Source organism: Pistacia vera, unplaced genomic scaffold, assembly GCF_008641045.1.
Source record: "Pistacia vera cultivar Batoury unplaced genomic scaffold, PisVer_v2 Contig129, whole genome shotgun sequence".
NCBI classification, from domain to species: Eukaryota; Viridiplantae; Streptophyta; class Magnoliopsida; order Sapindales; family Anacardiaceae; genus Pistacia; species Pistacia vera.
Window position 1 is genome coordinate 1,834,226 of NW_022195346.1, and position 27,296 is coordinate 1,861,521.

Sequence of the window (27,296 nt, forward strand, 5' to 3'; positions counted from 1 at the left end):
GCCAACTTAGTGTAATATCTTCCGTGTGAATTGTAAAAGTCAAGTATTGTAGGCAAGTAAATGAAAAAAAAAGTCAAAAAGTCGTCATGTTTTAAATGACTCATTTATGAGTCTTGCATGCAATGTATTACTCTACTCTATAAATAAAGGCTTTTACCTTCTCGTAGAGGGGGGAGGAGCATTGTGAAAAACTCTTGTATATTTCTCTTGCTTTATTCTTTTATCAACAATTTCTCACTTCTCCCTTGCATATTTTCTTTACACATCTTTACTATAGTTCTTCCATGTTTCTTTCATCCTTCTAACTTTCCCTCAACCTCAAGGGTGTTGTAATATTCTGATAATGTTAACGGTAGAAAAAGATCTCATCTATGTTCTTCATTTGTGTTTAATATATATGTTCTTCATTTGCGTTTTTTGACATGTTTAATATATATGTTTTTCATTTATGTTCTTGGTGTGTTTAATTTTGACTAGCCTTTTGAATGATGTTAGAAACTGTGTGGGTGTAAGTGTGTGTGGGATAAAAGAAGGGTCTTAACCATGATCTCGACCGATCATTACTTTGATTGATTTAACTTAAATCGACTATCATAGTTTTCCACATACAGAAACACCACAATCTTTTAATAGTATCTCCAAGATCTAGTAACCCGTATGGTATACAATAAGGGTTAACAAAGATATTACAACAGGAATCTCATTATTGGATCTCACAATATTACTTTGACTTTTGAACCATTGAATATTCAACGGTTTCGGAAAAGTTACGCCAACACCTATTAATTTTTTATTTTATCATAAAGAAAACAAGACAAATCTAAAATCTCCAATTAACCAACAATATCCTTCACTGACTGAGGAGCCATGGCTGAATTCACAAATTCTTTCATGATAACAGGCACAGCCTTACGCTTTTCAGGCTCAATAACGTCAATTCCATGATAACCTCCTTCATCGTAATGACTTTTCACTTGAACTCCCTTTTGTTCCATCATTCTCGCCATCTCAACCTGACGGTCAATCATTGGGTCCCCAGTAGTTGCTGTGATCAATACCTTCCATCCAAGTTGCTTGATTTGATCTAAGACATCTGACCCACCACCCACCGTTAGATTGCAATACTCATGATCACGGTCAGCGCCATGTGGTAATGAGAATTCCCACATTAAATCACTAGCACATAGCGGAAGAGTTAGATTATTCATCAACCTCAACTCGGACTCCGTCCTCTTCACCCCACCAATGAAAAGGTGCTGCAGTATGAGCCCTTTGATCTTCAATGGCAATATGTCTTCAACCTGTGCCGCTACACGCAGGCCTACCTGGTACGCTGTGTTTGCACCTGCACTAAGCCCCATTAAGAAACATGAAGAGAAATCAGCATATTTTTTCAACAACTCTTCTTGGGTAGTTTTGATCCAGTGCAATGCTTCCATGGAGTCATTGTAAGCGGCTGGAAGACGGTGCTCCGGGGCAAGCCTGTACTGGGCTGAGACAACTACAGCAGGATATTCAAGCGCCACGTTTGAGCAAAAATCGTGGAAAATACTGTCGTCTAGGCTGCCGATAATGAAGCCTCCGCCGGGATAATAAACTATGAGAGGAAGCTTGGTGGTGGAGGAAGAATCAAGTACTTGACGGGGAAGGAATATGCGAGCCCAGGTCTTGTTTGAAGCGTTGATGGGGACATCTTTGAAGAGAACTCGAGGATCGTGGTCAGGATCGGATATGGTCTTAGATAGGAGTGCGTTCCTTTTGCGAGTGGCAGTACCGTCGGGATTGGGGAAGAACTGAAGGTATTCGTAGGGATCAATGGTTGGAGATGATGAGGTAGTTTCATCTGCCATTTTGGATTTCGATGGACGCTGAATAATGCAAGTTTTGAAGTGGGTTTATCTTCTTGAGTTGAGTGTTTATCTATGAAGAGAGTCTTGTGACAGTAAGGTATTCATATTCAGTGGTATAGCTTTTGTTTATTAATTTTTTATAAGATTCAAAGGTTTAAGATTTCCATACCAAAAAAAATTAGATATGACAGCTGTACATTTGTAATTACATAAACATAGATACATCATACAGCACAGTGATCACGATGGAATTAGAAACGTACACAACCCACTCTCTACACATATGGAAATCCACCAAATTGCCAAATTATCTGGTTAATTTCCAATAACTGATATTGTGATCGAAATTCATTACCCTCAACTGTAAAAGTTGGTTTTCGTGAAGAAGTTATATTCCACAATCAATTTCATGGCCGGCAGAAGTGCCTTCACGCCCACAAGTTAAATTACAAAAACATGCTGAATTTCTTCTGCATCTGCAAGCGGTGCCGACATGCTGAATTTCTTCGGCAGAGGTGCATTGATCCTAGCCTAAAAATTAATACTCTTTGTCAATTGTGGTTTGGGTGCTAGAATTCATAATTAATTGCCAGCTGGACCGCGATTACCCTATCACAAATTGAAATGATAAATGAATCTGTGCTGTTGATGAGCATCTGGCTGAATTTTTGCACATGAGAAGGGTGCTACTTGTGCCATAATTCCACATGCTATAAGAACAGATGTTAAGTTATTAAAATCATAACGCTGATCGTTTGGGAAAAACTGAAAACTTCTTTTTTTTCTAGCTTTTATTTTATAGAAGATGATGATCAATTAAACAGTTTCTTATTGAATATAAAAATTGCTTTCAATATGATTAATAGAATATATTTAAGAGCAAACGACTTTTTTTTATCTAAATAATGGTTTAATGACACTTTCTTACCCACAAATTTTTAAAATATATTTTACTACTCAAATTTATATTCCCTTTTTTATTCTAACATCGTTATGATCCCACACCATCATCATTCTTTTCTCTGGTCATCACTCACCAAAACCCCTTAAACTCTACTCCCGCACCTCTCAAATCATTGGGAATCGAGTGATTAGGGTTTGCGTAGCCGCCTCTCCCAAATCAAATTCTGATAAATCTTAATCACTAAAATTTAATCTTTTACCACCAAAAGACTCATCAATCTTTCCTCTTTAAAAGCCCTAATAATCTGGATGAAGTTTGCTCTATATTCACTGTCAGAATTTAAATTTAGATAATATCACTAAGTCATTATTTGGGTGGGAATAGTCATTTACTCTATTTAAAGACTTGTAAGAAAATGCCACCTTTGCACAAAAGTCGCAATGTTTCGAGAATCCCAAGAGAAATTTGTTAAGGACAAAAGTAATTAATATTATCCTTTTCTTTACTACTTTGCTATACCTAAGAATAACTAGGGTCTAACCTTTGATCATAAAATATTGATCAACCTTGCTTTTTTTGAGAAAAAAAGATCAAACATGTGATTCATGAAATCAATATTAACCACTTAAAAGAAGATGAAACACGTTGTTAAAGATGATAATGAACTTGATATTTTTGAATACTCGACCCAACCTATCCCAAAAAGGTCAAACTTTACCCGATGTTAATAGGTTTGGGCTTGGGCTTGGGCTTGAGCCTGAGACTGATTTTAGGACCCATCCTCGAGTACGGGCCGGGCATAGGACAATCTTCAGTCATGGCCCCGCTTGACAATTTTACTATTAATTTTATTAAATTATTCTTATATTATATATCTAATTACAGAATTATTCTACATATATATACATTATAAATGAAAATTATATAAAAAGAAATGAGGGTGGATTGTTATTTATATATTTGGTGAGTATTCAAAATAAATTAATATTTAAAAACTATTTCTAAAATTAAAAATATAAAAAAGAATTGAAATTTATTTTATTTCACAATAATTATTAAGATTACTATTTAATAATTGTTTCTAAAATTATACTTATAAAAATGGGTCGGGACTGGATTACAAAAAGCCCATCGGGTCTAGCTTGGGCTTTACTCTTCATGCCTGTAACGGTCCCGGGCCTGTGCCATTGGGGTCAGGCTGGGCTTGGGCAAAAGGCCTCTCGGTCTTGGCCCGACCTATTGCCATCTCTAGATTTTGTTTCTCAACCTCTCAAGTCTCAAATGCATTTTTATCCTACATTCTCACTTATTCTTGCGAATACACAACACAACCAAATTTGTAATTTTTTTTTTTTTTTTTTTTTTTTTTTTTTTTGTTTGGGGGTGTTTGTCTCGCCCCCCAACCCTTCTACAACAAATTAGTTATTAATTTGTTGTTTTTGTTTCTAATAGATTTTGATTTATGCCCCTTACCAAACTTTTCTTAAAATTTTAAAAAAGTATTTAGTGTATTGTTATATTAAGTTTTTTTTTTTAACTATATTTAATGGTTTATCACAAATGAATTAAATATAATCAATATAAAATAAAAGTTTGAAATAATCCATTACACCGGAAAAATTCCTCGTGGGATTAATACCCACAATCCCCAACCTCTAGGGTGAAGCGAGGTGGGGATGGGGATCATTCCATCCCCGTAGGGGCGCAACTAGAGCAGGTATGGGTAATCCCCTCGAGGATGGGGTCGAGGACTTCATTCCCCAACCCGCCTTACACCCATCTCTATTTACATCTACTTGTATGAAACACAAATATCATGCATTGATCATCGATCGAACATGTTTTGAGATCTATAAATCAAATCATGTTACTAATTACTAATTAGAGTTGATTGTAGTAGTAAACTTTTTTTTCTTTTAAGTTCATTCAAGCATATAATTTTAGGGTAATATTATTTGTACAAACTTCGACACAAAGAGAATTTATACAAACTAACGTGACACATGACATTGAAAATCACATAATATAATATCACATTAATATCATGTAAACCTTTATGTCACATGACACCCACATGATATACCATACTAATTCTATACAAAAGTTGTTACTAATACTAACCTTACTAATCTCTCACAATAATCTCCCATACTAACTTACGTGGAGAGGCCATCTCATATGTTACATTAATTACAATAATACTAATCTCATTAATCCCTCTCACTAATCTCTCTCACTAACCCCATGTGGGAGTTTGTGATTAAAATATGTTTAATAAAAGAAAAATTTGGGCCCAATTTCCTTATGTTATTTTATATGTATTTCTTTACAAAGTTTTGAGTAGTAGTGGCTATTACAATAAATTTGCTTTTTTTTTTTTTTTTTTTTTAACCGAATTCAACAATCAATGAAGTTGTGTTTTTCCCATTTATTTCTACGGATCATTTTAATTATTGTAATTGAACTTAGTCTAATAATTAGAATTTGCTCCAAGTTATGCATAGCTCGCTTCTTGATGTGCTTTTTGAACAATTAAGAAAGTCTTTCTTACGTCAACGCCGAGTTAGGGCTGGTCGCCTATCTCGCGTTTTGGTCGTCAAGTTATGACTGGCTTTCTTTGACATGTTTTACTCAAGCGTTTTTCGAGTTTCAACCTCATTGTATCCTAGAATTTTTTCCTTGATGAGTTTGAATTATGGCATGACTTGTAGAGCTAAGCTGTCTTTTTTTGAACTCTTGACTCCAAGTTTTTTAGAGGTTATCACTTAGGTCACGATCTTAAAACAAAAATAAACAATAAATTTTTTTAATAATACCTCTTTATTGATAACAAATATTGGTCATAAGAGACCTTACATTACTGATAATGATAATAATAGAGAAACAACATTGGACCCGAGCTGCTTACGATAGTACTTCATAGATGCTCTGTAATACTTTCTTTCTAGCTAGTATACTCATAAAATAATCAGTAAAACTCATTAAAAATATATATAAGAAAATACACATATAAACGAGTAATAAAGTATGGGCCCATATTTAAATTTTCTTTATATACAAATATTTACAAAATATACTCAAAATAGCAACTTGACAGTGTAGCCCAACCCTTCCGCCGCGTGACGTTCTGAGCGACTGCAACTCACCTATTACCTACAAAAACATTAAAAACAACGAAGTGAGCACTAATTGCTCACTAAGTAAACCCGCTATGCTACCCTTCTCTCTCCGTTGCTTAAATTCTGAATTTTCTTTTCCTTACATCTCATTTCCCGATTATTCTCTATTCGTCCTTTGTTGTTCTCTCTATTCTTTCTCATTCTTTCTCTGTTTTGCTCTCTGTTTTTCTCTAAATTTTCTAATTTTTCAGTACTCACGATAATGAGCATAGTATTATGCATATTCATGATGCAAATGCACAAATGCATAGATTATGCATTTTCTTTTCTATTTTTCTTATTCTGTTTTCTGTTTTCTGTTTCTGTTTCTTTTTCTTTATTTCTTTCTTTCTTTCTTTTCTTTTCTTTCTATTCTTTCTTTCTTTCTTTCTATTATTTCTTTCTTTCTTTCTATTCTTTCTTTTCTTGCCGATCGGACTCAATTGAGGCATGGATTTGGAGCCCTGGCCGTGTGAGTGAATTCTCTAATTCTGGGTACAGTCCTCATCCACACACACTTCTAACAGACTGTACAATTCTTCTTTCTGAATTCTGAGGCTGCTCACTAAAGGTGGCGTGCATGTGGGGCTATGTCACTCATGGGCTCCCTATCGCAACAACCTTCTCTTCTTTTTATCTTTTTACACTTCTTTAACTAAAATTCAGATTTGAATATCTTTAATATTCTCATTTATTTCTATTTTCTCTTTAACATATTTTAGTGCTTTCTCATACTCTTATGAATTTGTATGCATGTAGATGGTTTCATGCTTATAATTCTTTCTAAATTCACATGTTTAAATGCAATTATGCATTATGGAATGCAAACATGTCATTCTCTACCATCTACAAACTCATCCCAAAGTAACACATAATCATACTCATACATGCACTTCTCTTTGACATTTCATCAAACAATTCATGTGCACAAATCAACACTAATTTGGCTCTATCTCTCTTCTAGGCCACCAAAAATTTGGAATAAAATCCTCCATAACTAACGCCAAATCTGCCCAAAATACACACTCCAAAATTTCCACTTCAATTCTTCCAAATTTCAACCAAACATTCATCAAGTATCAAATACACCAACACAACTTATCATGGATAGGTTCTAATCATCATTCAACACCAAATCCATCAACAATTCTACATATAACACATATATATGCATAAAGAAAATTCTCTATACAGCATAACTTAAATCATACTTAGGGTAGGATTTACTTACATTTGATATGAGCAATTCAACCGTTTAAGAATCTTCTTTGGTCAAACTCTCTTCCTCTTAAATCCTATGAGCACAAACCATCAAAATTCAATACTTTAAAAATTAAAATCACTTCTTAGGGCAAGGATCTTACCTAAAGATGCTTGGGATTGAAAATCCACTCAAAAATACCCAAAATCTATGAATTTCTTTTGAAAAAGAAGTGAAGAAACTGAGAGGATTTGGAGGAGAAGGTGGTGTGAAAATGGGTTGAAGAGTGGCTAGGGTTTCACTCTTCAATCCTTGATATAACATAAAATTATATATAGTTTCCCATTTTGTCCTTGCACTTTCTTTAAAATTCCATCTATGTCCCTTAGTCAATTACCATAATGCCCTCATTTTTATTGCATTCTCTATGAAATTCTATCTCTTTTCACTCCCCACAATTTCAACTAATTTTGAGTGAAAAGACCATTTTACCCTTAATGCAAGTTTAAGGCATTTTCTTCACATTTTCTCAAAATAACTTTAGCAAAAATCAACTAAAGGTATAAGAGCATAAATTAAATTACGTACCTCCATGTGGGCGTTACAATTCTCCCCCTTCCATACTTGTAAAACAGCTTTGCCATTAAGGTATTCTAAGTGAAAGGTCCTCAATACGAGTTGTTCTAAGATCTTGAAAAGACCTTCCCTTTTGGGCCCAAGTGCCCCCAAGTTTGTATTATGTGTTCTGGGGATGACCTTTCTTAGGACTAGGTCACCCACCCCGAAGTCTCGGTTGTTGACTTTTGAGTTGAAGTATCTCTTCATTCGCTATTGGTATGAGGCAACTCTCAATTGAGACTTTGCCTAATGTTCTTCAATTAGATCCAGCCTTAAACGAAAAAGATCTTCGTTTGCTTCTCCATAAAAAACCTTTCATCGAAATGAGCTGACCCCATCTTCAATTGAAGCCATTGCATCACATCCATAAGAAAACAAAAACGGGGTCTCTCTTGTCGAGCTTCTGGTTGTGGTTCTGTATGACCATAAAGTCTCAAGTAGCTCATTTGCTGTTAGAGTCATGAAAGTGACTATTTTGGTGATAAAAAGACCCTATGTGTGATTAAAATGAAATCATATTGAGATAATTAAAGAATTTATGAATTTATTCACGAAAATCACTTCCTAATATTTTTCTTATGAATTTAACATGTTTGGAATGATTTTGGAAAGGGTATGAGTTGATATTAGGCTGTGGTTTATAGATTAGGGGTGTTTTTGTCTCATTTATGCTGTTTAGGGGGTAAACTCGCATATTTAAAAGGGTTGATTTTGTCACTTTTCAATCATGTAGGGACCAAAGTGATATTCTCCACTTTGTACATAAAAAGAACACGAAGGGTCGCAAACGAGGAGGCTGTTCATCCAGTTTTTTTGGTGACCTCCGGTGACCTTTCATGTCCTTTTTCGGTGACCTTTCGGCTTCCCCGTGCACCGATCATCATCATCTCGTCGACACCACCGCAAATCACGCCATTTTCTAGTGACTCTTCGCATTCCAACCATCGTTGGCCATTTTTCGGTGACCTCCGATGATGTTTCACCTCCCTGGTGGTTGATCTTCCTTCCCCATACTCGGATCTATCCATTCCAAGCTTTTACTGTTGCCAAAAATGCCAGAATCCACCATCACCGCCGTCGCATCTCTTCACCTTCTAGTCGAGATCTCTGCCATTTTCGACGACCTTTCATCTCCTTCAGACCTGATCTAAACTCCCCATCACCTGAGCTTTCCATTGGTACCTTCGGATCTCATTTCCGCAATAATTTGCCCGAAGACGCACCGAAAAGCTAACGTATTTCGATGAGTGCAACTGTTCATATTTCGGGCTGTCCGTTGGTTGTTTTTGCTCCTTCTTTGCATATATCGCTATCGGTTACTTCCTCTTCGCCATGACCAGCTTCGTTTCCACCGCTTCAGCCTCCATCGACACCACCATGAGCAGCTCAGTGCTCGGTTTTCTGTTACAGCGTAGGCAAGATCGAGATTGACTCCACTGCTCTCCTCATCAGCTCTTGACTAGTTGGATGAGCCTGATTTTAGGACATTTGGTAGTATTGTGTTTCGAATTATATTTTTTTTTGTTTCATGTTTGATTTCGATGCTTTAATATGGTTTGAGCATAATTTGTGATGAATATTGTCGCCCATTGTGATTAAATGTTTTCATAGAACTTACTGAATAATAGACATTGGTTTGAGATAATTAAATGATGAATATTGCTTTTCATTACTTCGCATCGATTGTAATTGAGTTGTGTTCGGATTTAATATCATTTCTACTGTTGTTGTGTTTATTATGAAGTTGATTGATTGGATGATACGTTTTGACAAATTATATTTGTTAATCACGTACCAACTAGTGGTATTGTCTTGTAGTGTTTGTGGCCATCAATGATAGTCTTTAACTAATCGAACTTGAGTGATCGGGTGAGATATGATAGATTATACCTAGAGTGCCGGCAAGCCATTTCATTGATTTGCCTTGCCTTGTAGGCTTAGGGGATCGTAGAGGGTGGAGGAGAACTGTGTGAGTTGGTCTCGTGTCGAACCAAAACCGTAACAACAAAGTTTTTATTATAAAGTTTTCATTAGTTTTGATTTCAAGCTTTTATTATTTACATTTAGTTTGTTTAGTTTATTAATCAAAATTGCCAATTTCATTTCCACTACTCAAATATACATTAGGTTGTTAGTCTTGATCTCTGTGGATTCGACCCTGCTTACCGCTAACTACGGTATTTAGGTTTAATTTTGTGGCTATGACGACTGGTTCGACAAAAATTTGGCGCCGTTGTTGGGGAGCAACGTGCTTTCAACTTTGTGTGTTTGGGTAGTCATTAGTTTTTGATTCTAGGTTTATTTTAGTTGTTGTTTTTGTTTGTGTTATGTTCTTTGCAGTGATTATTTGTTTGGGTGAATTGTTTAATTTTTGTGTTCCTTTTAGTTTGTCTCTTTGCATTTTTTTTGGTTAATTATTTTCTTATTAGGTTGTTTGCATAATTTCATTTTATTTTCATTGGAATAGTTTCATTTGTTGTTGTTTTTGTTTTGCAGGAAAATTGGAATTGAGAAAACGCTGCAGCATGTCGTGAGCATTAAAGATCTAGCATGACCTGATTGTGAAATTCTGTTAACCTTTTATTTCTTAGTCATTTTGATTAATTAGTAATAGCTTTTGCCTTATTTTCATGATTTGTTTTATTCCTAGGATTTAATTTTTGTTAGTATTAATTTCTTTTAGGTTGCATTGATAGCTTTAGTTTTGAATAAAAATATTTGTTGTGTGAAATTTTGTTGGGTATAGTTTTATTAGATTTTAGATTTGTTTTAGTTTTGTTTCGTGTGCTTATTAAAATTTGTTTCTTAGGATTTGTATTTAGCTAATTTTCTTTGAGATTGTTGTTGAGTTGCTTGTTGAGCCTTTTTGTGTTTGATTGATGAATGCAAACTAGAAGGTCTTGTAATGAAGAGTTATTACCTTTGAATCTTGAAATTGAACGCACTTGTAAGAGGAATAGAAAACAAGCAGGTAGGATAGCTGACCAGGATGCACCCGCACATGTGCCCCTTAGCCAACATTTTGCACCCACCACCTACACTTCAGCCTCATGTATCCGTATCCCTAATGTCCAGGCACAACATTATGAGATCAAAACTAGTATCATCCAATTGTTGCCAATTTATTATGAGAATTTAAATGAGGAGCCATACAAACACTTAGATGAATTTTTAGAGGTTTGCTCCACAGTTAGGCTTCAAAATGTGAATGAAGATGTCGTGCGCATAATTTTATTCCCATTCTCACTTAAGGATCAAGCCAAACAATGGCTCAATTCTTTGGCAGCAGGGTCTATTGTCTCTTAGGCCCCAATTCAACAAGGATTCCTAAAAAAGTATTATCCCATTGGTAAAACCAACAGCATAAGACGAGCCATCACTAGTTTCACTCAACTAGATGGCGAGGAATTTTATGAGAGTTGGGAATGTTTGAAGGAAATGCTTAGGAAGTGTCCCCATCACACAGTCCGTAGGTGGCAATTAGTTCATAGTTTTTATGATGGACTAACCGAGAGGCATAGGAATATGGTAGACGCCTCTTATGGAGGACCATTTATTCACAAGGATAAGAATGAGTTATGGCAACTCTTCAGGACCTTAAGTGAAAATTCAATGCACCATATTTCTACGTCTAGAATGCCTATCTCAGGGCAGCCATCCAAGAAGAGTGGCATGTATGAGGTCTCACGGTTAGATGACATTAGTTCCAAGCTAGAGGTGTTGGCCCATCGATTTGACCAGTTTGTATCTATACAAGGGCAACCCTCTACACAATCATCTCAGAATAGGGCGAACCAGGATGTTTTTTCCATGCACTCCACTCTTGACCATCCAATTGAGGAACTCGCCCCTAACCCTTTTGAGGAGCAAGTGCAGGTTACACAAAGCTTCCAGAGACGGAGCAATCCGTACTCGAACACGTACAATCTTAGGTGGCGTAACCACCCTAATTTTTCATGGAAGCCATAACCACCTTAGAATGTCCCGAATAATATGCCATATAGGAACAATTCTTCCAATCAGCAGGGCAATTATAGGGAGCAACCTTCAATCCAACCACTTATCCAACCACCTATCCAACCTAGGATCCCACCTCCCATTCAACAACTCACTCCAGTGCCTAGTTCACTAGAATCAATGATGGCTCAAATGCTCCTAACCATGCAGGAACAAAAAGCCGACATGAATGCTAGGTTCCAAGATTTAGAGCAGAATACCCAACTTCTACATTCTTATTCCCAATCCATTAGTAAGCTAGAGACCCAGATTGGTCAAATAGCTGAAGCAGTCAATAGGAGGGAACAAGGCCAATTGCCTAGTCAAGTCATAGGTAACCCTAGTGGTTCTTCTCAATAGAGAGGGTTTTCTTTCCGAACAAGCTAAGGCCGTGATGACTCTTCGGAGCGGTTGAGAGCTAATTAGGCCTGAGAAGGAAGTAAAAGTCTAGGGTAGAGATGAGGAAAGTCTAGGTAGGGACCAAGCCAAAGAGAGTGAGAGTGAGCCACTTGTAGAGTCAAGTGTTCAGAGACCGGGTAAGGAGAAAGTTTGGGAGAATGAACCATCCCCTGCATCGTACATACTGAGAGCACCATTTCCTCAATGCTTAGAGCCCCCAAATGTTTCCATTACTAGGAAAAACGTTAGGATGGAGGAAATGATTGAGTTGTTTAAGCAGGTGCAGATTAACATTCCACTCTTAAATGCCTTTAAGCAAGTGCCTGCTTATGCCAAATTCCTCAAAGACTTGTGCACACAAAAGAGGCGATTGAAATCTCACACACCCAAGACTGTACATTTACTGGAAAATGTAAGTGTGGTCGTCTCAAACCGCCTTCCCCCAAAGTTAAAGGATCATGGAGCTCCTATTATTTCTTGTGTGATAGGTAATGTCACAATTGATAGAACACTTTTAGACTTAGGGGCGAGCGTGAACTTATTACCCACTTTTGTGTATGAACAGTTTAACTTAGGTGAGCTCAAGTCTACTAAAGTCATCTTGCAGTTAGCTGACCGATCGGTCAAAATGCCTAGGGGTCTAATTGAGGACGTGTTAGTTAAGGTTGAGGAACTATATTTTCCGGTGGATTTTCTTGTCTTAGACATGGAGTATACGAGCAGTGGAAGTATGCCTCCGATTATTTTAGGAAGACCTTTTCTAGCAATGGCAAATGCTTGCATTAACTGTAGATCATGAGAGATGGAAGTGTCTTTTGGGAATAGGAAACTGAGACTTAATGTATTTAATGCTGGTTTAGGGTCGATGCATGAGGACGATAACGCGTGTTTCATGGTTGATGTTATTGACAGTCTAGTGGAGGCTCACGCCCTATAGATTTTATGTGATGATGCGATTTACACTCTTATGAATCTGTTTGTTGAGGAGATATGTAGCTTGAGTGTCGTTTCTGAGATTCAGGAGGTTAGTGCGTATATGGCTAGGTCACCCACTCTAGAGCGTTGACCTTGGAACATTAAGTATGAACCCTTACCACCTTTGTCTAAGACGACACAACCAAGGTCAATTGAGTCTCCACCAGTCTTAGAGTTGAAGGCCTTGCCTGATACTCTAAAGTATGTTTTCCTAGGACCCAACAAGACCTTACCGGTGATCATTGCCGCCAACTTAGATAGTGAGCAAAAGGAGAGATTAGTGGCGATCTTGGTAGCACATAAGGAAGCAATCAGTTGGTCGGTAGCTGATTTGCAAGGGATTAGCCCTTCTTTGTGCATGCATCGTATATTTTGTGAAGAGAATGCTAAACCAGTGCATGAAGCTCAAAGAAGGTTAAACCCGAACATGAAGGAGGTGGTGAAGAAAGAGGTGATCAAATGGCTTGATGTGGGTATCATCTACCCTATATCTGATAGCTAATGGGTGAGTCCAACCCATGTTGTACCTAAGAAGACTGGCCTCACCGTTGTTGAAAATGAAAAAGGTGAGCGAATTCCTACCCGTACTCCCACAGGATGGAGAGTTTGCATTGACTATAGGAAGCTCAACCTAGCCACTAGGAAGGATCATTTCTCACTCCCATTTATTGACCAAATCTTAGAAAAACTTGCAAGGTAGACTTTCTATTGTTTTTTGGATGACTATTCCGGATATAACCAAGTACCAGTTGCTCCCGAAAACCAGGAAAAGACCACGTTCACATGTCCTTTTGGTATGTTTGCCTTTCGTCGCATGCCTTTCGGGTTATGCAATGCACCAACAACGTTTCAAAGGTGCATGTCAGCGATATTTTCTGACATGGTGGGTCAATTCTTTGAACAAAAACTTGATGCGTGTTTACTACAACATGCAAAACTAGCAAGTGCACTAGTTGCTCAAGTAATAAAGTGATGGGTAGGATATCGTTCCCACGAGGACTGTAGCAAAGCACTAAGTTTCCTAACGTTATCAAGTTGAAGTAATTGAATTCCTTGGATTGGTGGGAGCAAATTGTAATGAAAAAGAAGACAAAAATGAAATTTAACAAAGAATTAAATCTTAACTAAGAAGGCAAAATGAAACACAGAATATCAATTCAAGCAAAACGGGTAGGGTTTTGACTTCGTTTGGACTTTTATGGGTTAAATCGAAGAGTTTCACTATTTTCACATTCATGCGCAATGGTTGTAAATCGGATTCACTAATATGTTAACATACCCTCTCGGGCTATGTTTACCTATTCATCCTTATTAACATTCCGCACCCAACAAAATGAAGGTTAATAATTCTAAATTCATTAAGCACAAGAATCCTAAATTGATTTCATTAATTCTTGAATCTATCTCTAGCATCCAATACTATAATGGTAATTACCCAAGAAGCTTAACATGAATTATTTCTCAATCTCATCATGTTCATCACATACAGCATTTAATTTCATAGTAACACACAACCAAAGCTTATTCACATGGAAATAACANAATAGGGATCTGTATTAAGTTGAATATTATGCCTGAATAAGGATAATTGGCCTTAGAAGAATCCTACCAATTCATAGCACAAACAGGTATTATGAGTGGTTGTCAAACATAATTAGGGGGAAATCTATACCCTAACTTCATTAATATTGCAAAGTTCATCACATTATTTATTTGTTTAATTTAGTTATTTTTAATCTGTTACTTTTACATTCTAAGATTTCGTTTTCTCAAATAACGTGTAAGTAGTTTTAGGTAATTACAAATATTCGCTTTGATCTCTGTGGGACGATACTCAAACTCATCACTTTATTACTTGAACACGACTAGTGCACTTGCTATGGTTGATTTAGTCGCATCAAGTTTTTGGTCCATCAATCTTCTTGTTTAATGCCTACATTTGTGCTGCCAAAGCTGTGATAGCATCTATGTTATGAACACCTGATGTTCTTCTCATAGGGAACCTCTCTATCGGCCATTGATAAGAGTTTGAAGCCATTTCCTCCAGCAATTCATAAGCTTGTTCTGGTGTCTTCTTACCTAAAGTACCACCTGCAGCGACATTGATCATATTTCGAACTTCACTATTAAGACCGTTATAGAATGTCTGGACTTGCAGCCAAACCGGTAATTCATGGTGGGGTTGTAGGTGATCATAGAGAAGAAGTTTTGTAGAAGGACTCTTTGGAGAGATGTCTAATGGAGTCAAGCACAACAGAAGATGAAGACCCGTGCTTGAGAGAAGAAGCTGAAGCATTAGAGAAAGAATCTTTGACTGATAATAATATGGAGCTAAAGGAGGATTTGCATAAAACTCCTAATGAGACTCCTAAACTTGAGCTTAAACCTCTTCCTTCACATTTAAAATATGCTTTTCTAGATAAAGATGCTTACCCTGTGATTATTTCTGCATCTTTGACAGATTTGGAGGAGAAGTCACTGCTAGACATTTTGAGGAAGCACAAGAAGGCGATGGGATGGACAATTGCTGATATCAAGGGAATAAGCCCTTCCATATGCATGCATAAGATCCTCATGGAAGAGAATTTCAAGCCAACAATACAACCACAAAGGAGATTAAATCCTGCCATGGAAGAAGTGGTACGAAAAGAAGTGGTAAAATTACTCGATGCAGGTATTATTTATCCTATCTCTGATAGTAATTAGGTTAGTCCTGTGCAAGTAGTGCCTAAGAAAGGGGGAATGACTATAGTGAAGAATGAAAATAATGAGCTTATCCCCACTAGGATGGTAACTAGATGGCGTGTGTGTATAGATTATAGAAGATTAAATTCTGCCACTAGAAAAGACCATTTCCCGTTGCCATTTATTGATCAAATGTTAGAGAGATTAGCTGGTAATAAATTTTACTGTTTTCTTGATGGCTATTCTGGTTATTATCAAATTCCTATTGCTCCAGAGGACCAAGAGAAAACAACATTTACTTGTCCTTATGGCACGTTCGCTTATCGACGTATGCCATTTGGTTTATGTAATGCACCAGCTACTTTCCAACGTTGCATGATGACAATTTTCTCTGACATGACTGAAAAATTTCTGGAAATTTTCATGGATGATTTTACGTTGTATGGACTAACCTTTGAATCTTGTTTGCAAAATCTTGCATTAGTTTTACAGCATTGTGAGGAATCAAATCTTGTGTTGAATTGGGAGAAGTGCCATTTTATGGTAGGAGAAGTAAGATCTCTGAGCGAGGGATTGAGGTCGATAAAGCAAAAGTGGACGTGATTGAAAAATTACCTCCCCCAACGATGGTTCGAGCAGTCAGAAGTTTCCTTGGCGATGCAGGACTTTATATAAGATTTATTAAAGATTTCTCAAAAATTGCAAAACCTCTATCTAATCTTCTTGCCAAGGATGTAAAATTTAACTTTGATTTTGAATGTTTGCAGGCCTTTAATTTGCTGAAGGAGAAGCTAGTGACAGCACCAACAGTGGTCGCACTGGATTGGAACAACCCCTTTGAAATTATGTGTGACGCGAGTGACTACGCCATCGGTGCTGCTCTCGGTCAAAGGAAAGACAAAATGTTTCAGGTCATATCCTATACCAGTCATACCTTAAATGGTCCGCAATTGAACTACACAACAACCGAGAAAGAATTACTAGCAGTGGTCTTTGCATTCGAGAAGTTTAGATCTTACCTCATAGGCACGAAATCCATAGTCTACACAGATCATGCAGCTTTACGACATTTTTTTGCTAAGAAGGATGCCAAACCACGCCTTATCAGATGGGTCCTTCTACTTCAAGAGTTTGATTTGGAGATTAAAGATCAAAAGGGGACAGAAAATCAAGTTGCTGATCATTTATCCCGACTAGATAATTCAATCCTTGAAGAGGAAGATATTAGTGCAGAATTTCCTGATGAGCAAATTCTATCTCTTAACTCTTCTTTTTCTAAATCTCCATGGTTTGCTGATTTGGCTAATTTTCTTGCAGGAGGCTGGATTCCAAAGCATTTTGCATTCCAGCAAAGGAATAAATTTTTGGCTGATGTCAAATATTATTTGTGGGAAGGCCCTTACTTGTACAAACTATGTGTAGATCAAGTTGTTCGAAAATGTGTGCCGGAAGAAGAGATTGGATCTATTTTGAGTCATTGCCATGATAGAGAAACCAAAGGGCATTTCGGGGCGAATCGTACAGCGGCAAAGGTGTTGCAATCAGGTTTTTATTGGCCCACTGTGTTTCAGGATGCTCAAAGGTATGTATCCTCTTGTAATCATTGCCAAAGAACAGGTAATATTTCTAAGAAAGATGAGATGCCTTTAAATAATATATTGGTATGTGAAATTTTTTATATTTGGGGTATTGATTTCATGGGACCGTTTCCATCATCGTATGGAAACGCTTTTATACTTGTGGCGGTAGATTACGTTTCTAAATGGGTGGAGGCAATTGCCACCAAAACTAATGATTCTAGAACAGTACTCCAATTCCTTAGACGAAATATTTTCACTAGATATGGAACTCCTAGGGCAATCATTAGTGATGGTGGGAAGCATTTTTGTAATCACCAATTTAATGCACTCTTAAAGAAATATGGAGTCACACACAAGGTAGCCACTCCCTACCATGCCCAAACTAGTGGTCAAGTAGAGGTCTCTAATAGAGAGCTAAAACGAATTTTAGAAAAGACCGTTAGTGCCTCTAGAAAAGATTGGGCGAATAAGTTTAACGACTGCTTTATGGGCATATAGGACAGCCTTTAAAACACCTATAGTAGGTCACCTTATAGGTTAGTATTTGGAAAAGCATGTCACCTACCGGTAGAATTAGAGCACAAAGCTTATTGGGCTACTAAATTTTTGAATTTTGATGTGCAAAGTGTAGGTGCAACGTCTTTTGCAGGTGAGTGAGCTAGATGAATTTCGTCATTGGCATCGAAGTGCTAGTTTGTACAAGAGAAGCAAAGAGATGGCATGATAGACATTGTGAAAAAGGAGTTTAGCCGGGACAACAAGTTCTCTTTACAATGGTCGTCTTCGTCTTTCCCAGGAAAGCTGAAATCAAGATGGACGGGTCCATATGAGGTATTCGTAACACCTTTTGGGCAATTGAGATCCACCATGGAAAACAAGTGAAACATTCAAGTTAATGGACACCATTTGAACACTATGTTGGAGACGTTTCAATCCAAACACTGCTCCGTCCAGTTTCTTGAATGAAGAAAGTGGAAAAGTCAAGCTAACGACTCTAAATTAGAACTATAAATTTTTTTTCTTTCTCTCTCCTACATTATTTTATTTTTTGTGTTATTTGTTTTTTTGTGTTTTGTTACCGTTGGAACGGAATAAGTTTGGGGGAAGCTTAAGTGATAGAAGAAGAAGACAATTTTGAGCAGAATAAAACATGGGCTACCCTGTGTTTTTTTACACAGCTGTGGCCATGTTAAAAGATAAAAGAGTTTGCAGATTCCAGTCTTCACCATGGGTACCCCGTGTCATGTACACAGCCGTGGCCATGTGAAAAAAAAAAAAATTCTCTTCTTTTTCAGGGAAGTTTCTCTTTTATTTCCATATTTTCTATTTTGGTTTTGTTTTTCATGCATTGAGGACATTGCATTCTTTAAGTTTGGGGGAGTGAGCAGTTTAGTTTGTGTTCATTGTTGATAGTCGTTTCTTTGTTTGGTGGTTTGTTTTTAGGAAGTGTTTAGTTTATTTTTGTGTTTTTGGTTTGTATCTTGTAATTGTCGCTGTGTGGTTATTATGCTTGTGCTTTTGATACAATACCCAACAAACTTTGTGATATCCCAAAAAAAAAAAAAAAATTTGCTTTTTTGTGATACTTTGTAATCATTTGGAGTAGTGGTAGTATCAAGTCATTGAAAGGATTCAAACATCTCATATATTTAGGAATGCTGAAGAGTACGCAATCTAGATGATTGTGCAAATCTGATTTTACTTGACTTTGTAGTCACTACTAAGCTTGTCTTCACTCCCTACAAAAACAAAAAAAAAAAAAAAAAAAAAAAAAGAAAAAAATTGCTTGTATATATAGTCTTGAAATAAATTAACTATGCTTATTTGTTTGTTTTTGAATGAACTACTCCGCTGTTTCGAGCTGCTTAGTAACCAGGAGTATTCATGAGCCCCATGTTTACTTTTGCGTCAAACCGTGGCTTGAAGTATGAGTATGCAAAGCACTTTACGTGTTGTGACATTGTTGAGTAACCAGAGGCACTCATCACAAATGTGTGCATTCGCGTAAAAAGGTGATGTGACAATCTGAGGAAGCAATTGAAAAAAAAAAAAAAAAAAAGAGAAGAAGAAAATAAGTAGGGGGTTGAGTATAAAGTCTTGGTAAGGCATGATCGGGTTGAGGAAAGATTAGAGTTGTACAATTAGCTGGGTTGTATGTTTTGTAGCATGAACATTATTTAAAGCATGTTTGCTTTCTTTTCCTTGATTTTGGGAATGCTGCGAATCCTTGATGATTGTTGAGTTTATTTTTCTGATATTTTCTTTGCTCGGGGATGAGCAAGGACCGCTTTAAAGGTCCTCCAATGTGGTTTCTATTGGCCCTCTCTTTTTCGTGATGCATTTTTTTATTGTCATGCTTGAACTTCATGTAAAAAAGTAGGGAATATTGGTAGACGAGATATGATGCCCCTGAATCCTATTTTGATTGTGGAAGTGTTTGATGTGTGGGGTATTGATTTCATGGGTCCATTTCCCTCATCTTTTGGCTTTGAATATGTCTTGCTTGCAGTAGATTATGTGTCTAAATGGGTAGAAGCCATCGCCACTAGGACCAATGATCATAAGGTGGTCGTCAACTTTGTTCAATCGCACATCTTTAGCCATTTCGGTCATCCGCGTGCCATCATTAGTGATGGTGGCTCACATTTCACCAATAGGCACTTTGGCTCACTATTGAAAAAATACTCAATCACCCATCGAGTTGCCACACCTTATCACCCTCAAACTAGTGGACAAGTGGAACGTGCTAATAGGGAAATTAAGACTATTTTAGAGAAAATGGTACGGCCCGATCGTAAGGATTGGTCAATGCATCTGAATGATGCACTTTGGGCCTATCGAACCGCACATCGTACCCTATTGGCATGTCCCCTTATCGGTTAGTTTTCGAGAAAGCATGCCATTTACCTGTAGAACTTGAACATAGAGCATATTGGGCCACAAGGAAATTCAATTTTGATATGACCACGGCCGGTGACCATAGGAAACTCCAACTTTCGGAGTTAGATGAGCTAAGACACGAAACTTATGAGAACTTTCGCATCTCTAAAGAGAAAACTAAAGCTTTTCACTATAAACACATTGTTAGGAAGTCATTCTCTCCTAATCAAAAAGTGTGGCTCTTTAACTCTAAGCTTCGCCTCTTTCCGGGGAAGCTTCGGTCACGATGGGATGGCCCTTTTATTGTTCTTAATGTTTTCCCTCACGGAGCTGTTGAAATCCGAAACCCAAAAACGGGACAAGTTTTTAAGGTGAATGGCCAAAGACTTAAACCTTATGTCGATGGCATTAATGATGGAGAGGTGATTGAGGAGTGTTCTTTATTAGAACCACATTAGCCATGTCAGTGCACTGAGTCTGGCTGAAGACTTTAAACTTAGCGCTTGTGGGAGGCAACCCACCTTTGTAAATATGTTTTTATTGCTTTTATGTTTTTGTTGTTTTTGTCTTCGCAGGATTGTCATGTTTGGAAACTCATTAACTAGTCCAAGGCTACGCTTATGCATGCTCCACAAACTCTGTTGATGACAGCCCCACCATTGTTCCTCAGGTTGTATCTCTCCACCTTACATGCTATTATTGTTAGATTTCTTGTTTCTCAAATATGTTGGAGGATTTTAATGTTATTGATCATATTGCCATTTGAGATCATTTGATGCTAAGTTGGGGAGGATATTTGTAGTTGTGGGTCATTGAGGACAATGACATTTGAAGTTGGGGAGTGTTGATTTGATTTTATATTTTTGTGAAGTGTTGTTGATGAGGCTTTTGTGGAGATGGTGATATTTTTGTGAAGTGTTATTGATGATGCTTTTGTGGGAGTGTGCTTGATTTTATATTTTTGTGAAGTGTTGTTGATGAGACTTTTGTGGAGATGGTGATATTTTTGTGAAGTGTTATTGATAATGCTTTTGTGGAGAGTGTGCTTAAATTTTTGTGGCATGATGATGTTTTTGTTGAAAATATGTTGATCTTATTCTTGTAAGTCCAAAAGTGGTTAAAGTGAACTAAAGTGAGTTATTTTTAAAATTTTTCATGAATTCATGCATAATTACCATTTTAGAAGCAATTAAAGTGCTAGTTGAAAGGTTTTGTGAGGTTTTTGAAAATTTTTTGTGCAACATGGTTTTAAACATTGAACTATTGGTTCTGTTTTGTGCTAGGTTTGTCCATAATTGTGGTTAGACACTGTTTTGTGTAAATGTCATGTGTTTTAGTGTTTATGCAAGTCTCCCACATACTTTACATGCCCATGGAGCAAATTTTCATTTATTATCTTGCGTGTGTTAAAAGTGCTTAAATGTTGCTTGATGATTTGGTTTTGATTTGTAGCCTAGTTGACTCGAGTGAGTACGCCCGAGGGGTGTTCTACACCTAATCCCCTAAAGCTATCTAGCTTGGGAGCGGTTGGCCTAAAGCTCGTTACATGGGTCCTCTAGAAAGCTTAAGAAGTCATTACATAGATCATGAGCTTTATAAAAAAAGAAAAGAAATAAAGAAATAAAGTCTTGACTTGTAGCCTAGTTGGTTCGGGTGAGTAAGTTCGAGGAGTATTCTACACTTAGTGCCCTATAGCCATCTGGTTTGGGAGTCATTGACCTAAAGCCCGTTACACGGACCTTCTAGAAAGCTTAAGAAGTTAAGACAAGAAAAAAAAAAAAAAAAGGGGGGATAAATGAAAAAGAAATTATATGTCAAAATCTTGTGTGGAAAATGAGCATTATGTTGCGTGTACATAAGTTGGGGAGTTTTGCATGACATTTTAACATTGTGATATGAATATGAAATGTGTGTTTGAGAAGCTTGAATGGAGATAGGCAAATCTTGACAGAAACTTTAGTTCTTTATTTAGGATTGTGTTATTTACTTGTTATGTTCAAATTCTTCACTTTACCTTTTGATGAATGTCTTGGTTGTTGATGAATATGGTTGTGTATGGTTTTGTGAGAATGTTGAAAGAGTTCCTTTAACTTTACTCGAGGACGAGCAAAGAGTAAGTTGGGGAGTGTGTTAGAGTCATGAAAGTGACTCTATTTTGGTGATAAAAATACCCCATGTGTGATTAAATTGAAGTATATTGAGACAATTAAAGAATTTATGAATTTATTCACGAAAATCGCTTCCTAATATTTTTCTTATGAATTTAACGTGTTTGGAATGATTTTGGAAAGTATATGAGTTGATATTAGGTTGTGGTTTATGGATTAAGGGTGATTTTGTCTCATTTATGCTGTTTAGGGGGTAAAATGTCATGTTTTAAGGGGCTGATTTTGTCACTTTTCAATTATGCAGGGACCAAAGTGATATTTGCAATTTGTTCTATAAAAGAGAAGAAATTTCTCGTGATCCAGGGGCGTTGTTCATCATCTTTTCCGGTGCCCCTTCGTCTTCCATTTCTCGCGACCTCGTGCAGAGAGCTTCAACTTTCCGTCAACTCCACCGCAAACCACCACCGAGAACCATCACGCGGCGACGTTTCATCTTCCACCACCGTGACTTTTCGTCTTCCAGGTGAGATTTTTCCATTTTCTGGTGACATTTCAGCTCCCCAAGGGTCGATCTCCCTTCCCCACGGCCGGATCTACACTTTCCTAGCTTCAACCGCCGCGAAAACTGTCAGAATCCGCGATTTTGCCGCCACCCCTCTCCATCTTCCAGCCCAGATCCTACTCATTTCCGGCGACTTCTCACCTCCCCAGGACCTGATCTGAACTCCCCATCACCAGAGCTTTCCATCGGTACCTTCGGATCTCATTTTCGCCACCGTTTCCCGAAAGACCCGCCGGAAAATTAACGTTTTCTAGGGAGTGCGGCTGTTCGTATTCCGAGCTGTCCGGCCCTTCTTCGCATCATATCACTGTCGGTTACCTCCTCTCCACCATGATCAGCTTCGTTTCCACTGTTTCAGCCTCCATCATCACCACCATGAGTGGCTAATTTCCCGGTTGTCTGTTATGGCATAGGTGAGATCGAGATTGACTCCACGACTCTCCTCATGAGCTCTCGACTAGTTGGATGAGCCCGATTATAGGACATTTGGTAGTATTGTGCTTCGGATTATATTTTTTTTCGTTTCATGTTTGATTTCGATACTTTAATATGATTTGAGCATAACTTGTGATGAATATTGTTATCCATTATGATTTAATGTTTTATAGAACTTGCTGAATGATAAACGTTGGTTTGAAATAATTAAATGATGAATATTGCTTTTCATTACTTCGCATCGATTGTAATTGGGTTGTGTTTAGATTCAATTCAATTTCTACTATTGTTGCATTTATTGTGAAGTTGGTTGATTGGAATATACGTGTTGACAAATTGTATTTGTTAATCGCGTACCAACTAGTGGTATTGCCTTGTAGCGTTTATCGAAGTTCAATGATAGTCTTTAACTAATCGAACTTGAGTGATCGGGTGAGACATGATAGATTATACCTAGAGTGCCGAGAAGCCATTTCATTGATTTACCTAGCCTTGTAGGTTTAGGGGATCGTAGAGGGTGGAGGAGAAGTGTGTGAGTCAGTCTCGTGTCGAACCAAAACCGTAACGGCAACATTTTTATTATAAAGTCTTTATTAGTTTTAATTTCACTCTTTCATTATTTACATTTAGTTTCATTAATCAATTGCCAATTTCATTTCCGCTACTCAATATACATTAGGTTGTTAGTCTTGCTCTCTGTGGATTCGACCCTGCTTACCACTAACTGCGGTATTTAGGTTTAATTTTGTGACCGTGACAACCGGTCTAACACATTGTTGGCAATACTGAGGCACTGCTCCCTCAGCAACTCAACCTCTGTGTTCTTCTCAGCCAACTCTTTCTTCAATCGCTCCAGCTCAGCCTCGACTTCCCTCAGTCGCACTAGCTTTCCTACTTAGCTTTCTGGGTCGCTGCCTCTCTGTGTCGTAGATTGGCATTGGACTTGTAAACATCCTGTACCTTCTTCTCCTGCGACATGATGAATTTCCTAAGATGTAGGCTACTTGTGAAAACTTGTATGATAAAACCACTAGATCATTATACAATCATTACAAGTATAGTAAGATAAAAATTTGGCTCATACTTGAAAAGCGCGAGAAACCCCCCAGTCAGTAGCTGCAATTGCGCCTATCTGGTTCAGTCAGCTCTCATTTGTTTGGAATAGGAACGAATCGGCCAACTTGCTTATGGAAGCAACATCCGAATAGGTCGATGCGGAAGCTGAGATACTAAAAGTAAGCATCTCAGTCTTCTCATCCAAGACCATCGTCTTGGATGACTTAGCCCCAAGAGCAAGCGGTTGTCCGGGTGGAGTCACAACCACATTTTCCATTTCCTCTCTTCTTTAGTCAAAGAGTCTCTTTTTCACTTCTTGCAATGTTTTGCGATAGAGTCACTCACGCTCAGGACGGTTAACTTCTTCATAGGCTTCTTTGTAATTGTAAATTCCTCAACATTTAGTGGGTTCAACCTCGACTTACCGGAGAAAATATGATGAAAGTAGCAGATGAGCAACACACTTCAAGTCTGCTTTAGTGAAAGGAAGGGGATACCTCGCTGAATCGCACCAACTCCAGCCCACAAGTGACTCGTCCTCAAGTTTGCCTTCTCCAACACTACTCGCCAATCCCTCTAAGTCTTAGGAATAGCAAGAACCTTTCTAGTCTGCACGTCCAAGCTGTCCCCACTCTACCCGACACGATTGAATTGAAAATCTGCAAAGGAGAAACAAAATAAGACTTTAGTAATCAAATCATGAATAATGACTAAGTTCCTCACCAGTTGCTCGCCAGGTATACGAGATCTCACCCTGGCCTTTCTCCCTAAAGGTTGTTTGACCCCTCATGAAGAAGAAACGTTCATTCTAGTTTTTATCACTCGACCAGAGTTTGGTCACAAGATGAGCCCGATTGTGCCTGAGATTAATCAGATACCAACTCTTATCCTTGTCATTTTCCTTTAGGAAATATGAGTATAGTAGCTCGTGCAGCCTAAACATCACCTGATCTTGCACACAAAGGTCCTTCAGAGCCATCAACAATCTCCACCCATTCGGCATCATCTGAGTCGGCGCAATCATAAAATGGTTCAAGACTCCCAGACAAGACGAGGAATAGGAAGCCTTAGCTCGTCATGGAACCATTTCTCGTAGGCACTTACCCAACCTTTCGCCTCCTAGTCGATCCTCTCATACGACTTTGGCACCCTAATTTTGACGGACTCTAGAATGTGGTACATTGTCCTGATCTGCCACACATTACTCTCCTTCAATTAGGGCAGATAGTCCTTACTTAATATCTCACTACCAAGTCGACTTGGCTCATCCTTGGAGCCATTACTGGTGGAGGGAAAATTTTCGGAGCCATCGGCTTCATCAGAGTCTTCCCCACTCGTCCCTTGCCCATCCGAATCACCATCTTTCAAGACGGTGTCACTCGGCCTAGGAGCGGTCACATTTACCCCCTTCGATATGCGGACTGGGACGTCTTCACCTTCTAGGATCATTACCATCGTTGAGGCATTCTCATATTCATTCCCAACTTCCATCTCTGCCCCACTCAAGTTGTTGGACTCTGATTGTGACATTCAAACTCTTTAGCCACTCGACTCAGGTGACCGATTGGTTTTTCAATACTGAATTGTATCCTTAGTTCTAAAAGCTCCACTCGCCCAGAGCGACTGATTGACTGATTGACTTTGATGTCAAGCTAAATCTTTGCCTCTAAAGAAACTTTTGGCTCGGTCAGGATGAACGAGTACCTACTACCTCAACCCCTTGTTTAGATCCCTCTCCACTCAGTTTGGGAGACCAGGTGACCTAAGTGACCTAGCCCTTATAAAAAAAACCAAACTTCTTCACTCAAACCACCTCACTCGACTCGGTCAAGCAGATCAAAACGAGTCGAATGGGAAGCCAACATAAACCTATTTCATCTTCTATCTTCCCTAAACCCAGAAAACCTAGAAAAACTGAAAAAACCCAAAACCTTCAAACCCAGACAAACAATTTCGTTTTTTCTTTGTTCACTCCAGACCTTATACCAAACAACCAAGTTGCCACTAAATCTACCCCATTCAAAATGAAGAAACATGGCACCTCCAATTTTTTCAAACCTTTCCAAAAGATAAGAGGATGTTTACCAAACTCCACTCAAATCTCTCCAAAAATGCCACAAAAACAAAGAAAAGAAGAAAGGAAATGAAAAGCAATGCAAGAAACTAGTATTTACTGTGAAAATGGTCGGAATCCTCGAAAGTATGTCCATTGCCACTGAAAAAACTCGAAAAAGGGAAGAAAATTCAAAGAAAGAGAATGAGAGATGAAATGAAAATGCACAGTCGCCTAATTGAATTTATGGACAAAAGTTGGCAAACGATACACCTGGTAGCCTTAGATTGGTTATGGAACATAGCAACTTTTTGTTTTCCCGTCCAAACAGAGGAGGGATCTCCACCGCACACGTGTTGCCAACCCACGCGCACTCAGAAGACGTGACTGGATGCATGCATCTAGCACAATCGCTTGGCCAACCCGACCAAGTAGATGTTTCTTACATGCGAATTGTTCATCTCCTGTTGACAAGCAAACACCTTCTAACACTTCACACCCACTTAGTCAGCCCTCCTGACCAAATGGAATAATCAAAAGTATTACTTAACCTTGGCCCTTCGGCCTCATGACAAACTCTGCCAAGAAGTGACAGAGCACCCAATCACTTGGTCAACCCGACCGAATGAGCCAACCACGAGCTAGCGAGTGCGCACACACCTACTCATTTAGATTTAACTAATCAGCCGAAGGCACCACCACTGGAATGACCCTAACGTATTCCACTTGGTGCGATACACTGAGTGCTGGCACCTTCATGGGATGGTTCGCACATCCACTCACTTGGTTCGATGCATCGAATGTTGACACCTTCATGAATAGTTTGCACATCCTCT

General features: G+C 38.1%; 2 protein-coding genes across 2 annotated transcripts; one reads left to right on the forward strand and one right to left on the reverse strand.

Moving 5' to 3' along the window:
• Positions 1–833: 833 nt before the first annotated feature.
• LOC116121886 (probable carboxylesterase 120) lies at positions 834–1,850 on the reverse strand. The gene has a single exon (XM_031407792.1). It carries the CDS (start codon positions 1,848–1,850, stop codon positions 834–836), a length of 1,017 nt encoding a protein of 338 aa, XP_031263652.1.
• A 10,526-nt stretch (positions 1,851–12,376) lies between these two features.
• Positions 12,377–13,063, forward strand: LOC116121887. The gene is made up of 2 exons (XM_031407793.1): positions 12,377–12,854; positions 12,987–13,063. The coding sequence occupies exons 1-2, from the start codon at positions 12,377–12,379 to the stop codon at positions 13,061–13,063; spliced, it is 555 nt and encodes a 184-aa protein (XP_031263653.1).
• The last annotated feature ends 14,233 nt before the right edge of the window (positions 13,064–27,296 follow it).

What these genes read in the sequence shown, in the direction of transcription:
- LOC116121886 (XM_031407792.1), bottom strand. Translation starts at nt 1,850, where the DNA reads ATGGCAGATGAAACTACCTCATCATCTCCAACCATTGATCCCTACGAA.
- LOC116121887 (XM_031407793.1), top strand. Translation starts at nt 12,377, where the DNA reads ATGGAGGAAATGATTGAGTTGTTTAAGCAGGTGCAGATTAACATTCCA. An exon ending in GGAGTATACGAGCAGTGGAA is followed by an intron (nt 12,855 to 12,986) that starts GTATGCCTCCGA and finishes ATGCTGGTTTAG; the next exon opens with GGTCGATGCATGAGGACGAT.